General features: G+C 43.2%; 1 protein-coding gene across 1 annotated transcript; it reads left to right on the top strand.

Moving 5' to 3' along the window:
* The first annotated feature begins 671 nt into the window (after positions 1–671).
* On the top strand, positions 672–15,896 carry PDCL2 (phosducin like 2). The gene is made up of 6 exons (XM_077302007.1): positions 672–809; positions 4,188–4,308; positions 7,970–8,060; positions 11,875–12,018; positions 13,462–13,670; positions 15,637–15,896. Exons 1-6 carry the CDS (start codon positions 804–806, stop codon positions 15,753–15,755), a joined length of 690 nt encoding a protein of 229 aa, XP_077158122.1. The 5' UTR covers positions 672–803; the 3' UTR covers positions 15,756–15,896.
* Positions 15,897–17,578: the final 1,682 nt, after the last annotated feature.

Raw genomic sequence — 17,578 nt, 5'->3', positions numbered from 1 at the left:
TTTTACAGTATCCATCATTGATTAGTACACGTGCAGATGTTAAATATTTAGGATGGTATTGGAATGGTCAGATACCAGATCCATTGTTTGGATTCTGCTCTGATAGGTTACCAACTGATACTTTCAGTCTAGTAACTTATTCAATATGAAGGAACAGTGATTGGTCTCCCTAGAACCTAATGGGCTTCTTTGTATTAGTGCTGCTGGATCCCATGAGGCACGCAGTGTATGTGCTGTCTCCACTTGCCCACAATGGCACCTCCTGATCTTCTGGGTGAACTTTGGTAACTCTGGTCAGCCTGGGCCAGAATACATGCTAGTTATGATTCAGCTGAACAACTATACAAAACAGTAATAATTAGTATTCTTACTCACTATAGATCTAATAGGAAGTAATCCCACTATTTCTACAAGCCTAGCTTTTCTCTCATATCTTCTCTCAGCTCTGTCAATACCATCACAGTAGCTTTCCCTTCTCTCTCATGCAAACCTACCACTGGGAGCTACACAGAACATGATGGCTTTCCGCAACTTGTGTCCAGGTTGCCTGACTTGAGTTTTAAGTTAGTCATGCATCTACTGAGGCTTCTGAAAGCCATTCCATTTTTATAGGAAAGAAGATGGAACCCTCTAAGTGGCAGTTGGCTCCACCCACACTTCCCTCCCAGATAGCAGCATTCTGAGGCAGTTGGTTGTCCGTTCTCATCGGGCCTCCTGGGGACCAGACAGGCTTTGTAGGTCGCTATCACTGTGAGGCCAGCAGCAGCCAAGAGACCAGCTTTGCTACACAAACAAAAACCAATATGCAGGTCAGGAAGACATGTGCCTAGGCATGTGCAAGGCAGAAGTCAATTAGGATGGTTCTCACCTCTGTCTTTGCTGCCTGTAGGAGTTTACTTCCAGTTGGGAACACAAGCAAGGGGATGGTTTGAAAGGGTGCAAGCGTGCATGTGGGTGGGGGGGGAGGTAGTGGGGAGACTGGGAAGCACTCTGGAATGGAGGGAGGGACCCAGTCATTCTGCCCAGGAGACTCCAATGTGTGGAACCAAGCTCTGGTCGCCATGTTTATCCATAGCAAAAGCCAAAAGTAGGATGATATTAAGAGCAGGTTTTCCTGATGCAGGGGTGAAAGATAAAGCACTCTGAACATCTTCTATTGTTTCAGGGGCTCTACACCTGACCATAGCCATAGATAAACTGTTCCAGCATTGAGTAGCAAAACAAACCCTAAAGCAAAATAGTATTTAAATTTTTTAACAGAAAATCAATGATGCATTCCTGTACTGCAACCACATATTCCTCATGAGCTTTAAATTTTCCTAAATTATTTGGGACCTGTTTTCAGTGATTTTAAATTCGTTTAACTATACTAGTATAACTATCATGGCTCACTCCTTCCCACTAGAGTGCTTGGCCAGGGATGGAGCTCAGAATTCTGCCAGTGATTCTGTAATCCTTTTACAGAATTCATTCACAGTATGCTAAACACACACACAAATTACATGTGCATAGATTAGGAAGCACAGACTTAAAAAAAATTAAGTATTCCTGATGAAGACTCAGGTTGTAATCAGATTTATCTGGACGTTGTGTGATTTGATTTTGATTGAATATTTTGGATTTTTTTCCCTTATAAAATCTATCTTAGCCAGATTTGATTTTTGACTTCATATTTTGGAAACCATCTCCTATGTTAAGAAATATCTCAGCATTTTTGCTTTTGCGAAATACTTTAAACGCGTTTGATATAAGACACAAAATGATACTCCATATTATTTCAAATTCAAATTACTTCCTTTTGCCTCAAATGGTATGTTGATTATTTCCATTACCATAAATTGGTCATTTGGAGAACAAGCTTGGTATAGTGGTGGCTTCTAATCTGGCGAGCTGGGCTTTCTTCCCTGTTCCTCCACATGCAGCCAGCTGCGTGACCTTAGGCTCATCATACCTCACAGGGTGTCAGTTGTGGGGAGAGGAAAGGGAAGGTGATTGTAAGCCACTTTGAGACTCCTGGTAGAGAAAAGCAGCATATAAAAAGCAGCTCTTCTTCTAATTAGAATTTAGCTCCAAATGCTGCTCAATTTTGTGGCCCATTTGTTACCTAATGTTGAAGATGAAAACCTTGCTTGATTTTAAAGGTTTGGAGAAGCTGCTAAACCTTGCTAGTTGAGGCTAGAGAACAGCATATTATCTGGACCAACCCTATGACATAGCTGATAGAACTGATTCAAGATGGGCATTCAGGGACCAGGCTACAACAGACATATGAGATATTAATCATTTAGATTCATGGCCTACCCTCACCACTAAGACAATATATAGCTATCAAATGAAAACGACTCTGAACAGGACAGAATATTTAATATAATTTTGAGTGTTGGATTTTGTGTCCATTTATTCTTTGGCCTATATGTGCTGTGCTGAGAACAGAAAGACACTATGAGCACATGGGGATGTATATCGCACTGAAGGGTGAGCAAGTGCATGAATTTGAGATGGTACAGCTGATATTAGATCCTGTAATCACACAGTCCTAGTGGAAACAGGAGTGCAATTTTTTGCAGGGTCTGTCCTTCGGTTTGTATCCCTGAGAGGAGGCCCACTGGGCTTGCCTACATACTTTCTAGTTCATATTCAACTGAAGAGCCTGTAACAATTTCCAAGACTTTAGGGATTTAAATATTCACTTATCTGTTGATCTTGACAACTAGTCTCAGTCTGAATCATGGGGAGACATATTTTATTGAAGAATAATCTAATTTCAGTATTCAGAGAAGATTCATGAATCCTTGTTTGAAGAGAAAAAAACAGGCAAAGGCCTCTGATTTAGTGCACCGAATACCTAGAGGACATATCCTGACATTCATCAGCACTCTAATCTCTGCAGCCTGTCAGTGATTTTGAACAAGGGCAAGGGGTGCTGTGCAAAGCATTCCTGTTAATGGTAATGGAATGCCAGGCTCTTCTTCCATTTATGATATTTCTCCAAAGGAATATCTGGGCTGTAATTCGATGTGGAATGAGAGGTTTGTAGGTCACAGCTAATGTCCTGCAGGCATTTCAAGTGAAACTATTATACTTTTGCAGTGCAGTCCTGAACAGAATTACATCCTTTCTCAGTCCGCTGAAGTCAATTGACTCTAACTCTGCTTAGGATGGCTCTGAGAGGCATTGATCTTGTATTCTGTCGCAAAAGTTAACATATTAGTACTCTAACATGTTTTCAAAGTATATTTAAAAAAATAGCAAGTCAGGGTTAGGGATGCCAACGTCTAGGTGGGACCTGGGAATTCCCTGGAATGACATTTCATCCTCAGACTCCAGGGAAGAAAAAGGCTGATTGGGAGGGTAGGTTCTATGATTTTCTATCCGATTGTCCCTGTCCTCCCCAGGCTCCAACTCCACATTTCAAGGAGCTTTCCAACCTGGAGCTGGCAAACCTACCCCAGGAGGGACCAGACCAACCCTAAGTCTAGTCAGCTCTTAGATGCTCAAGCAAATGGTACTGCTTCCAGCCTCTTCAACAATAAGAAGTAACTGTAATGTCCTAAGGTCTGTCCCTCCACTTGCTGCATTAAGGCCCTTTCAGTGGAAGGGCAAGGTTAAAATACATCAAATAATTAAAGACAGGATCTGCAGAGATGGCTTCACTCTCATGATCCAGAGCATAACTGTTCCAGTTTAAAAAACCCAGAAGATCTATTATAAGATTTAGATCCCATGTTTCTTCTTTAATGGAACTCAAGACAATGGACGTGGTATACCAAGGAGATCTCCCATCCAGGTCCTTGACTGCAATAATGTCCTGCCATAAGCAGGGAGAGATGAGACTTTTATTCAATCCTATGAGGTTGCAGGATGCAACCCAAACAGTATAAACCAGCATGCTAGGACTGGTCAGTCGTAAAGATACACCAAGATGGAGTCTCTTAGGTTCAAGGAACTCAAACATGGCAGAGAGCAGGTTCTGATCCTGACAGCTGGGTGACATTGGGGGCCAGGTCACTCTCAGGCTAAGCTACTTCTCCGGGCTGATACGAGAATAAAATGATGGGGAGGAAAATGGTGTCAACTGCTTTGGCTACCTGTTGGGGAAAAGAATGGGGTGAAAATGAAATAAATAAACAAGAGTATAAATGACATTTAGGGTTTAAAAATATATGTATATATCTATCTATACATAGGATCCCAATGAAGATACAGAATGGAATGACATATTAAGAGACTTTGGAATTCTGCCACCAAAAGAAGAGGTTAAGGATGAAATGGAAGAAATGGTTTTACGTTTACAGAAAGAAGCAGAAGGTATATATATAAAAAGCAACAAAACCCCTGTCATGTAAATTAACATTTCATTTTAGCAGAGCACAAGGCTCCGCTGCACAACAAAGAAGTGGCGTTGTCCCTGTTAGATTTTGCATAGCGCAGATGGCTTCTCATGCAGAAGAAGGCAGGCAATGTCGGGCTTCTTCTGACATTCCCGTGCCCATTCATATCCCAAAATATTTTTTTATTATTTAACATATCCTAAATGTAGACATGCCTTTTCATTGTCACATCTCAATGCTTTACCATCTGCAGTCAGGTAGTTACACTGGGATTCCATACTCAGAGAGGACATACAATTGTGACCTTAATCATGTTGATCCCATGGTGTCTGTAGTCCTGCTGAGGACTGAGCTCGAGGCCTGAGGCAGGATTCTAAGTCTGCACTGCAAATGGCCAATGTGTGGCTAGATCCCATCTGCAGGATCCAGTCAGTTCAAAGTGAAACTGACCAATAGTGTGCACTGGTGGGAAGATCCATTGTTGGTGCGCGTATATAACTTTGGGTTTTCTGGGGAGGGGGTTTGGTTCAGTTCTTCTTCTACCCTGCTGGGGTCACAATAAAGAGCTCAAACCACTTTCAGTGTCTGTATCCACCAACAGATTTAACAGAATTTGTTGACCACGTACTTTTAAGCTGGCCTAAATTTTAAAAACTCTGTCAGGAACTGATCTCCCCCTACTTAGTAAGGATTTTGCTTCTCCAACTGCTGAGACTTCTAGGCTACAGAGCAACGGAGATGGGTGGGTTGCAAGTTGGGTCGCTAGATATTTGGCTGTCATTGTAGAAATACGAAGACATTCCAAAGCAGCTGCATAAACCTTATCTTTATGTGGATAGCTTTCCAATAATTGCTTAAACCTAAACTCTCAGGAAATGAGCCTCTTGTGGTGCAGAGTGATAAGGCAGCAGACATGCAGTCTGAAAGCTTTGCCCATGAGGTTGGGAGTACAATCCCAGCAGCCGGCTCAAGGTTGACTCAGCCTTCCATCCTTCTGAGGTTGGTTAAATGAGTACCCAGCTTGCTGGAGGGTAAGCGGTAATGACTGGGGAAGGCACTGGCAAACGACCCCATATTGAGTCTGCCATGAAAACGCTAGAGGGCATCACCCCAAGGGTCAGACTTTAAACTCTCAGGAACTGTTCGAAACCACTGGGTCAAATGAACAATAGCAGAAAAGAAAGAAAATCATAAGAGCAGAAGGCTTATTTATACATGCAGAATAAGCCTGACAGTGTAATCATTTTGGAACTATGCCATATACTATAAAGGGAGGAATCAAGCCTATGAATTTACCCACATTAAAAAATGCCTCTACAAAGCTTGCATACAAGCTAGCTTAGCCCAGTCTTATAACTGGCAGGCTAGTTTTCTATGACCCATTATGCACAGGGGGAATAACGCACATTTGGGGTGGAATGGCGGTGACTAAAATCACCGATAACGCATGGTGCCGACTGCAACCAGCCGCAGCTTCGGTGCATGCCGCCAAAAAAACCCGTGTTAGCGAAACACGGAAGAAAGCGCAGCTGCCGGGTGACCGGGGCGCAACCAGAAGTGGCGCCGGGATCGCTGCGTGCATAATCAGTTACTCTGGGTTTTGCCGCTGTCGCGCCCCGTCCCATGCATAACTGGTGTGCTTTGCGTCTTCCACCTCCGCATTTTCCATGTGCCCCGAAATCGCTGTTTCGGTGGCCGTGCATAATGGGCCCATGAGTGGGTGAGTTTTCATAAGAGGAACACTAGAAGTTGATCCTCTGCCCACAGTCTTAAGTAATACAGTCCAGGCTGATGGTTTTCTGACTACTATGCAAAGAGCATTTAACTCAGAGAAATTACTTGCACAAGAATGGTTAACAAGAAGCCCATATGACTAAAACACCAAATGAGAATCCCTTGTGTCCAATGTGGAACTCAGGCACACTGCGAAAATAAGATTTTTTGTTTTGCTTTTCAACATTCTGAGGATAGGAACTCTGTTCTCATGGCCTTAAAAACTGCAGCCAATAGCAACCCCTCCATTTGTTCCCTTGGAGCTCAGCCTTGTAGTCTGGTATTCAATTCATGGGTCAAGATGCTCAGGTGTGTTTTGGAACTCATGTGCTGTCTTGCAAATCCTGTGTAGAGAGACCATTCTTTTTGTTGCTTTTTTGGAAGGACCTGCTGCTACTGTACATGCATAGACAACAAGTAGGGATGCCAGTCCCCAGGTGGGACCTGGGGATCCCCTGGAATTAGAGCACATCTCCAGTCTAAATGAGTGCTTTGGAGGATGGACTCCATAGCATTATACTTCACGGTGATCCTTCCTCACCCCATTTCCTGCCCACTCTCAGCTCCATCCCCAAAGTCCCCAGGTATTTCCCAACCCAGAGCTGGCAATCCTAACAACAAGCTAGGGCTCCCAAACTCTCAGTCCCGTTACCTGCCACTACTCCAAGTAGCAGTAGGAGAAAACCTAAAAAGCAAATGCAGCCTAACATTCTTACTGGAAGTTCTTATCAGAAATGACAAAGGATAGCTGTAGGAAATCATTGGAATGCTACCATAGAGTTTGCTACGATTCTTGGAGTACTCCTTTTCAGTTCCAGCTCTAGGAATCACTGGAACGTCTGTGATTTTACCATCAGGTTTCTAGAGTGTCTGGTGATTCCTAGAGCTACCCTCTGTCACTTCCAGTAAGTACTTCCAGTAAGTTCATGAAGCTGCATTAAAAAAAAAAAAAACAACTCCCATAGTGTTGTGTTCCTCCTAGTCTTCCTACAACAATGGTGGCACACCCCAAGACTCTCTCTTCATACAAGCAAAGGCAGGTGAGGTAGAAGAATTAAAGAGTCTCAGAGTGGCTTTCCTTTCCTCACAACAGATGCAGGTACACATACAAAAGCAAAACGGTAATTTAACAAAGCCATATGGCACCCACAACAGACTATTTAAGAAAGAGAGGGGGGGGATAATAAAATATATATTCAAGTCAAGTAGCCTTTATTGGCATTTTTAAAAAATCAGTAACGTAATATAAATATTTTATTTCCTCCCTTCGTCTTGATGATATTAGGGTATATCTTATTCCAATAGATTTTGTCATGCAAAGGACCATATTGAAACTGTTCCCATTTTTTTCTTCAGTGCCCTTTTTACCAGATGCTTCATTCTAAATGTTTAAACCCTATTTTAATACATTTAGCAGAATTTCCTAATTATCTTCAGGTTCTTCTTGATAATGCAGATCAAAAAATCACAGAAATTTCCCTCCCTTACCCCGCATGGCTAATGAAGTTAAAACTAAAGTCAGCATCTTCAAAAAGATGTCCTCTGACAGAAGAAAAAAATGTTCATAATAATCATTCAATATCCTGCTTTTTCTTTACACATATTGCTTTCTGAATTGATCAGTGGCCATGCAGGAAAACTGATTTACCGCACCTGCACATGCTTACAGGAAGCAGGTACAATTTCAGTCATAGCCTTTTGTTGACAGCTGCTTTCTCCTTTGAGCTCTTGAACTGGATGATTAACGTAGTCAGTTGGCTTCTTGCAATTATAAAAAGGACGGATTATTGTCTTCCCTGTCCTTTGGTTCTAGAAAAGTTGCTTTGCCTCCCAATCCTCAGTAATTTTGCCCCTTTCCTTTTTAGTCAAGCCGTATGAAAGGATGAATCTGGAACAACTCAAAGAAGCTGAAGATGACTTTGGCGAGGAGGACATGAAAGCTGTAGAAATGTACAGGTATGCCAGACTGCAATTTGTGTTGCTCCAGGGGCTTGACCCTGCAAGGAGCAGTGTTCATCTGTGTCTTTAATGTTTTAGACAGCCCTAGTTCAAACCTTAGCATGGGCTAGAACAGAGGAAAAAGAAGTTGTTGATTAGGTTGCCAACCACTGGTAGGAAAATCCCTGGAGATTAGGAGGTGAAACCTGGAGAGGGCAAGGTTTGGGGAGAGACTTCAGTGTTGTGTAATGCCACAGAGTCCAACCGACAAAATAGCCAGGACCACCACATATGAATAATAGCCATTTTATCCTAGAGAAGTTGCCTGTAGATCAAGTGTAATTTTGGAAGATCTCCAGAGCTCACCTGTTGGCGGGCACACCTGTTACTGCAGCTCCACACAGAAAAAGCACCTGACTGATTAATCTGTGCTGCTGATGCTTTGTTATTCTGATGTCTAACACTATGCTTGGCTAAGTCCAACTTGCTAGTTATTCCTGACCCCAAGGAAGTACATCCGGCCTCAATCAGGACAAGGGCATTTTCTGTCCCGGCCCCTACTTGGTGGAATGAGCTCCCAGTGGATATCCAGGCCCTGACGGAAATCATACAGTTCAGCAGAACCTACTAAAAGCAGCTCTTCCCCCAAGACTGTAAACATCCATTGAGTCCCAATCAGAGCTCCTCTCCAAAAATGGCCAAAGGAAAACATCCAAGATAAGCTGGAATTAATCTGGACAGCTGCTTATCTATGGTTGTAAATGCTTCTGTTTAGATACAGGTACTCTCTATTATGATGAGGATAATTTTATTATTGATATATTTTTGTATTGTATGGTCTGATTATGATATTCACCACCCTGAGCCTTCAAAGCTCAGGAGGGCAGTATATAATTCAATTGATGATGAGGAAGAAGTGTCCTGCAGAGGGTTGGACTAGATGACCCATGAGACCCCTTCCAACTCTATTATTCTATAACTCTATGATTCTATGATTCTGTGATTCATAGCCTCCCCTCATGTGTCTTCTAAAAGCCAAAATAGACAATATGATTTGTTCTGAGTTGGGCCACAGTGCTCCCAACCCCTGATGCCTTCAACAAAAATGGCCAAAGGAAAACATCTAATGCCCTTGCAGTCAGACAGCAGCTACAGAGAACTCAGTTTCCAGACACACTGGGGTCAAGGCCAGACTGGATTCAGGGTGTGGGGAGAGGAGTGGCTCCAGGCTTCCTCATGTGCCATTTCCCGCAACCTGAAACAGTCCTGGGGACCTTATCGGACCTATTGGCAAAGTGTCCTCACCAGCATGTCACTGTGGTTAAAGAATGGTGGCCTGTAATCTGGAGAACCGGGTTTGATTCCCCACTCCTCCTCCACATGTTGCCAGCTCAGTGACCTTGAGCCAGTGACATTTCTCTTGGCGTTGTGGAAGGAAACAAACAGGGCATACTGGGTGTGCTAATACTTTCCCAGAAACCCCCCCCCCCCTTAAGGTTCTATCTTTAACCTACTTAATTCATTGAGCTATAGCCTGCAAGCCATAGAATACTTATTTAAAATACTAAAAGGGATTTATTGTGCCATCAGCTTTTGTGGACCAAAATATCCTTCCATCAGCCTATATAAATAATTTAGCACGGAGAAAGAAGTTGTACCTGGTGGGGTCCAGAAAACTATAACCTGTAAGATGAACTGTCTATGGCCACCTGTATGCTGTTTGGCCCCTGCTGTTTCCATCTTTCTTTCTCTTCCTCTGTTCATACCTGCCAACAGAGAATATACGTCATGCCTCTGATGCAGTGGACTATAGCCCACAAAAGCTTATTATTCAATAGATCTGTTAGTCTTTAAGGAACCACAAGACTCCACTTAGTTGTGCTGTAACCAAGTGACCCAACAACCCTTCTGGAATGTCTGACTACTTTTGATTATATTAAAAGTTGGAAACTACATTCTGAGCGCCCTTCGTTAGGATTTGCATAGGTGAGTAGCGCCACCTGGTGTGTTCATGTTTAAAAGCTGTGGACTTCATGTGTTTGTGAAAAAGGCAGCTTTTACTTTGGTAATTTCCCCGCTGAGTTCACACTTTACTTGTAATGTTTCAGTAGGGAGAAAAAATGTGGTTATTTTACATTTATCCAGTTTTGCATATATTGATAAATAGAATGACAGCAGTGGAAATAAAATCCGGAAACTGTACTGCGAAACTAGTATGCACGTTTTAATTGCTCAAGTAAGGCTAAATAGAAAAGGCAGGAAGGTAGGAGAGAAGGAGAAAAAAAGGTATTTTAGGTCATAATGAAGAGGCCCAATGTCTGTCTGCAGCCTGTAACTTAAGGAAGACAAAGATCAGTAGGCGTTGCAGGCTGAACTGAGTTTCTTGGTGATCGCTGCCAATCAAATTTCCTGTTGCAACTTGATCTGGATAGCCCAGGCAAGCCCAATGCTGTCAGATCTTGGAAGCTAGGCAGGGTCGGCCTTGGCTAGCCCTTGGAAGGGTGACTTCCAAGGAATACCAGAGCCATGACGCAGGGTCAGGCTATGGCAAATCACCTCCAAACATCTCTTGCCTGGCAGCCTGACAATCCTAGGATCTCCTGGCTACATAACACACATACCATACAATAAATAAATAATAAACAAATTCCTATTGCACTGGAGGAAACTTTGGAAGATGAAGCAAAACATCGAATCACTCCCCGTAGAATAGAAATACTCACGCTTCATCAGATTTCTCTGCAGTCCAATCAGGAATACACCGGTCCCTTTTAAGGCAAGCAGTTGTAAGAAAATGTCATGGTCCTGATACTGACTAACCTGGAGAATAGTTTTACATGATCTACCTGGCATTAAGGTAACAGAAGCCAAACTGGGTAGCATTACCTAGTGAGTGAACATATCACTGCTATAAGCCAGGTCCTGTAAGAAGATAATCTACCTCCAGCATGGTGTAGTGGTTAAAGACAGTGGCTTCTAATCTGGCAAGCCAGGTTTGATTCCCCACTTCTCCACATCCAGCCAGCTGGGTGACCTTGGCCTTGTCACAATCCTGAGAGTGCTGATCTGACTGAACAGTCCTGTCTGAGCTCTCTCAGCCTCACCTACCTCAGAGGGTGTCTGTTGGGGGGAGAAGGAGGGAAGGCGATTGTAAGCTGCTTTAAAACTTCTTCAGGCAATGAAAACCAGGGTATAAAAAACAACTCTTCTTCTTCAATTACAGATCCATATCTTGGATAGCTAAACAAAGTCTCCAAATAGTAGGAATGCCAACCTCCAGGTGGGACCTACCCCAGGAGAAAATGGATGCTTTGATGGATGGACTCTACGGCATTGTACCCCCAACCTCCCAGAGGTCCCTGTCCTCCCCAGGCTCCATCCCCAAATCTCTGGGAGTTTCGTAGCCTGGATCTTGCACCCCTGCCCCCCCCCATCACCCACTGGTGACCAGAGGGGACCTGGCAACCCCAGTCAAACAGATAAGATTGTAGGTAGCCATATCGGTCCACAGAGGAAAACCCCATAAACAACCATAATGTATTATTTAATTTATCAGGACCAACTAAAATCTGGTAAAAATATTGTATTAGGAAGCAATTTAAAAAATATTGACATGGAGGACCTTTAAGCAAGCTGTTCCTTACATCTGCTCCAGATGTGAAGCTGAAGTTCTGATCCTGTTCTTGTTCTGCAGAGTTGATAACTTTCCTTTCTGAAAACCTCTGAGGAGCTGACATGATCCATAGCACTCTGAATACAGGCAGACTCTCCCTCCTCAGTTTTGTTTACAGTATATTGTGCAAGAGATTATCTCAGGATTTCTCTTATTCAGGAAACAACGCTTAAAAGAACTGAAATCCTTATGGAAGACACAAAGATATGGAGAACTCAGAGAAATTTCTGGTGAACAGTATGTCAAAGAAGTGACCAATGCCCCCAAAGATGTGTGGGTTGTCATTCATCTATACCAATCAAGGTAACTTTTGAGATTTCAAAGTAATGGAGAAGGTTTCCTTAAGACGCAGTATAAACAAAAATGCATACAAAATCAAGTGTCCTCTGAAGTGATTGCCTGAATATCCAGGCACCTTTGATCATTTCTAATGGATTTGTCTTAGAGAAATTGCTGTCTTTCCTAGGTATATTCCATTCTGAATAACAGATGCTTGCCCCTGAAATGAACATAGGAATATTCTCTAAGCATATTGCGTGTTCATATGGTATGCATAGGAAACTGGGGCTCTTAAGGAAACAACATCCAAAATCTTGTTAAAAATCGAGATTTCTCATCTGGGTTTCTGCCGACTGATCAATCTAGTAGGTAGAGAATATTCTTCAACAGAAGACCCACTACTTAGTCTAGGAAGTGCCATTTGGGAATGTTTGTTAATGTGCCACATGAAGAAAAAGAGAGACAGTGGGAAAGCATTTTTGCCAGTGTGGCCTCTGTGTTCAGATTCTAGACATGAGGAAATCCAAACATGTATTTTAACGTGTCCAAGATAGTTTGGTAGGCGGATGAGCTTCCTGGATGGCGGAACGTTTTGCTAAGTGCTTAGATCTATTTGCTCTTCCTGGGACTAAGACCAGAGATTTGTCAGGCATCTGTGTCACAGTGTTGAGAAATGGAGCAGCTCCCTTTTATGCAGCTGAAAACTGATGCATAGCTGGGAGCTTTTGCAGATAAGAAATAATTAGTAATCAAAGAACGTTTGATGAGCAATGTACCAGGGGCATGTCACAGCTTAGCAGTCTTTGGCAGGTGAATTTATTGGAAGGGGGCAGAGCTCAAAGGGCCAGAAACCACACCCCAGATTGAGACCTGAAGACAAATAGCTTAGCTGTCCCAGAAGGTATTGCCTGCATTTCCACATTGACTTATGCCTTGTAATCTACGTTCAGGATTGCTTCTCACTTGTTTCGTTGATGTCTAATTCTGTAATCTTAGATCCATTGCATTGTTCATTGATTGCCTTACACTGTCTGATTGCACTGGTTTTTACATCCTGTAATCTGCCTTGCATCTCCGCAAGAAAGGAGGACTACAAAGTAAAGACACACATAAGGCTCTGTTGGAAACTCTTGCTGACTAGGGGATATCATGGACAAGAAAATGTGAAATTCCTGTACATATGGGAGGCTAGTCATGGGAATCTCTCTGGTTCTGAGTGCTGCTATGGAAAGGAACAGCCTTATGGAACAGTGCAATGAATTTACGAGTGTACAGAGCTGTGGGGGAAATGCTAGCTGAAGAGGCAGAGAAATGGGGCTGGAAACCCATGGCACTGGTTGAAATCACAGCCACATCCTTGTGATATGCATGCAGGGGTTGATGGGGAATATTTGATGAGATCTTTGTTTCAGAGAGAGTTCAGTGATCAAAGAGATTTTTGTTTTCTTTTTTTGGGATTTCTTTTAGCATCCCTATGTGTTCACTAGTTAACAGACATCTCAGCCTGCTGGCCCAAAAGTTCCCTGAAACCAAATTTGTCAAAGCTGTGGCCAGCAGCTGTATCGAAAATTACCACGACAGTTGCTTGCCTACACTGTTTGTCTACGAAAATGGACAGATCAAAGGCAAGTTCTTGGGAGTCACGGAATGCGGAGGGACAAAGCTAACAGTGGAAGGTAATTGTTCAAACTTCTTTTTTTTTATGGCAAGGGCCAACTACGGTGGGCAACAGGCCTGGAGCAAGGGGCTTGCTTGCCTTGCAGTACCAACAGCGGTGCAGGATCAGCTCAGCTTGGACCTGCTAGGTTGCCATGATGCTGACAGCTGGTGCAGGGTCAGGTAAAACTGCTCCCCTGGTCATCATTCCCACAACCCGAGTTTGGGCCAAGAAGGCCTGCATCACTGTCAGCCATACAAGGACCACTGGTCTCTGCTAGCTCCTGGTACTTGCTTATCATTATTGCATGTGTAGTGTAGCCAGGAGATCTGAGTATTATCTGGCAGCCAGGCAAGGGATGTTCAGAGGTGGTCAGCCATTGCCTGCCTCTATGTCATGACCCCTAGTGTTCCTTGGAGGCATTACCACCTAAATCTGTGGAGGTCTCCCATCCCAATACCAGCCATGGTTGTTGGCCCTGCTTAGCTTCCAGGATCTGATGGGATCGGGCTTGCCTGGGCTATCCACTCAAGACATGGGGCTCCTCGTGGTCAGGGCCTTCCAGAGCAGTGGCCCTTCAGGAACTTCCTCAGCAAGTTGAAGAACCTGAATGTCCTGATGCCTATCTTCTGATTGTGAATTATGTATGTAAATAGCTTCTCCACATTTTGGTTTTGTGTTAAAGCAAGATATGCTTTGCCTAATTTTGTATTGTCTAAAATATGTTTGCATCTCTTCTTGATATGAGTTTCTAATAGACATAATATATCAGCCTTTTGTTTTGTCAATGGGTTGAACATTTTCATGTGTTTTGAAAGGAATTCAGTCCATGGAGATCTATTGATACTATTTTTAATTTATCCATTTGATTCTGATGCTGTTGCCACATCCAGCTTTTCTGTTCTTGTTTCTTCTTTGGAGATTTTTGGTCTGTGAACTTTGCTTTGAGCTGCTAGGAGATTTTTTTTAGTTACTTGGAGTTTTTTCTTCTGTTCTTCTGTGTAAGTCCACTGCTTGCAATTCTTCAGCCAGTTGCCTGGCTTGTCCTCTGTTCCAATATCTTCTTTCCACGGTTGCAGCCAGTTAAGTCACAATGGAGTTATGGTAACCCTGTTGAGTTTTCAAGGCAAGTGACAAACAGGTGGTTTACCATTGCCTGCTTCTGCATAGCAACCCAGAACTTCCTTGGTCATCTCTCATCTAAGTACTAACCCAGAGCTAACTCTACCTAGCTTCTGAAATCTGAAGAAATGGTGCTAGCCTGGGCCATCCAGGTCAGGTCAGCTTACTTCTACTTGATTATTAAACTCCAGACAAAATGTACACCCAAGCAATGGTCCTAGGTTCTGTGAAGATCCAGGATAACAACAATACTAGTAGAGAATCTTTGTATCCATTTTCCCCTTCAGGATAGAGCCCTGATAGGGTCCAAGCCTGATAGTAGTCGCCTTTTCCCAAGAGTACTGAGATCCTCAGAACAATATCGGCTCAGGGTCCCTGACCAGGGCCAGTGCATTCTAGCCTGGTGGAGTGAATTCCCAGGAGAGATCAAGGCCCTAAGCCAGATCAAGGCCCTAAGCCAGGACCTAAGCCAGTTCTGCAGGGCCTGCAAAATGGGGGCATAAATTGTTATGTTTTTAAATTTAAAATTTTGTATTTTTTATGTTGTTACCTGCCCTGAGCGTTGGAAGGGTGGGATATAAAGGTGATGATGGTGATAATAATGATGATGCTGGTGGGCTCGTAAATAGCTATTTCCCTACTCACTTATGGCTAGTCACTTGTATCCCCATATTTGCATGGTTGATTCCTAGATGACTTCAGTAGTAACTACTGGGACCAGACTGATCCTACACGGTCTACAAAACATCTAGCTGCTGTATGGACTCTCTAGTATACTGTCCTATTCTGTTTAACTTTTAAAAACAGTGCTCTGTTTTTTGTAGTCTAAAATGTTGGTGTTTCAGCTCACCTTTTTGTTCCAGAACTTGAATGGAAGTTGGCAGAAGTTGGGGCTCTCAGAACTGATTTGGAAGAAAACCCCAAGAAAGATGTTGTGGATATGATGACGTCTTCCATTAGAAATGCTTCCATACGTGACTAAGTAGGGATGGTGAAGAGACAACTGCTACTCAGACCGGGAGAATATTCGAAAAACAAAAGCTGGTGCTGCATTTATGGTTTGTTTAATTGCAGTGCAATTCATGCTGCTTTAAAAATAAATAAACAACGTACCACAAATACAGTTGGGGTCACTGGCTATATCACTGACAATGCTGCCTTTATATAATAAGTCACATGCACAACCACGTTACTCTAGTCCAGAGCTCTATAAATGCTCCAGTGCACACATGCAACTTCTGCTAGATCTAGTGTTCCTCATTCCCAAGCATGGAAGAAACATCTTGGTTTATACAAGACTTTGTGCCTCTATGCTTCAAGAGAAAGTTTCCTGCCCACAAAAGATTAGAACAAGGGAACTGTCCTTTTAAACGGCCAGCCCAAGTTGCTCTAATCTCACTCCCTCTGCAAACCATCTGAAAATTGAAGCTGGTTTCTAGGCCTTCTAATCTCTCAAGTAATCTAGGTTTCTACTCTTGGCCTATCAGAACTGTGTTCAGTTATTCCTAGGAGTCATCCTTTTTACATGTTCTATCCTAGGAAGATTCATCCTGCTTTTGTGTTTCCTACTTGACCCACATTTGCTTTAAATATAACTTAGTGCTAGCAGTACATTTCAAAGCTTTATTGTTTACATAAATAGCTGACAGGGAGCCATTCTATAATGAAAGATCAGGCAGGAAATAACACAGCAGGATACACAGGATGAATGTTCAAAATGTACAACTTGAACCAGAGGAACACTTTTCCACCGGAGAGCCAGTGTGAGGTAGTGGTTAGTGGTGCAGATGCTGAGAGAGAACCAGGTCTCAATCCTTACTCTGGTATGGGAGCTGGCTGGGCGACCTTGGGCCAGTCACACATTCTCGACCTAACCTACCTCACAGGGCCGTTATGAGGATACAATGGAGGATTCCCTTTCTCCATTTTATTCGCACAACAAACCTGCTAAGTAGGCTATGTCCTAGGTCAAGGAGTTCCATGGCTGATAATGCACTCTGGGGCAGAGCTACTCCAATCTAACACCCTGAAAGAAGTGGATTCAGACTGAACCAGCTTTGCCCTGGAGTGCCCTGTCTGTGGTCATGATGGCAACTGCTTCATGTTCATTTATTCCAAGACTAGCAAAGTCACTCCAGTCAATGCATGTGTCCTGAAATCAGGCGACCTTTGCTCCTACAAATCCACCAATTTATTTCAAATTTCAGAAGGGTAGCTAAGTCCATCTGTTGTGCAAACAGTCCTGAGGCAGCTTAAACTCTCACTAACATGTCAGTGCTGCTGATTTTTCTGTATATGATTCACCTCCTGGGTAATCAGCAGCAGATACTAGCAATAGTCCAGAGCCCCTTAAAAGATTCCTCAAAGCTAGGGCTGTGCTTTATGGCATACTCAAACAACCTCATAAAGTCCTGGCTGGACCTTCATAGTAGATGCAAGGCCACATCTTACTCCAGCCAACGAAGTGTCTTATTCCTCACAAAACATGTGGAGAAACAACAGGCTTAAGACTTGACTGGTGCTTCACCCCAACAGAGCATGTCACCTGCAGAAATAATCTCAAGGTAGTGATACTGCAGAGATATAAAGGAAGGTAGGGTGGCCAGCTCTGGGTTGGGAAATACCTGGAGACTTTGGGGGCAGAGCCAGGAGTGGATGGGATTTGGGGCAGGGGGGGGGCTCAATGTGACAGGAGTCCACCCTCCAAAGCAGCCATTTTTCTCCAAGGAAGCTCTCTTTAGTCTTAGAAGAGCTATAATTCTGAGCTATAATTCCTGGGGATTGGCATCCCTAAAGGAGGTAGAA

The sequence above is a fragment of the Paroedura picta genome, chromosome 10, assembly GCF_049243985.1.
Source record: "Paroedura picta isolate Pp20150507F chromosome 10, Ppicta_v3.0, whole genome shotgun sequence".
Lineage (NCBI taxonomy): Eukaryota > Metazoa > Chordata > Lepidosauria > Squamata > Gekkonidae > Paroedura > Paroedura picta.
The sequence above is the reverse complement of the archived record's forward strand: the minus strand, read 5'-3'. Positions and strand labels throughout refer to the sequence as shown.

Coding starts and splice junctions, on each gene's coding strand:
- PDCL2 (XM_077302007.1), top strand. Junction 12,019..13,461: donor ATTCATCTATACCAATCAAG/GTAACTTTTGAG, acceptor GATTTCTTTTAG/CATCCCTATGTGTTCACTAG. Junction 13,671..15,636: donor GACAAAGCTAACAGTGGAAG/GTAATTGTTCAA, acceptor TTTTTGTTCCAG/AACTTGAATGGAAGTTGGCA.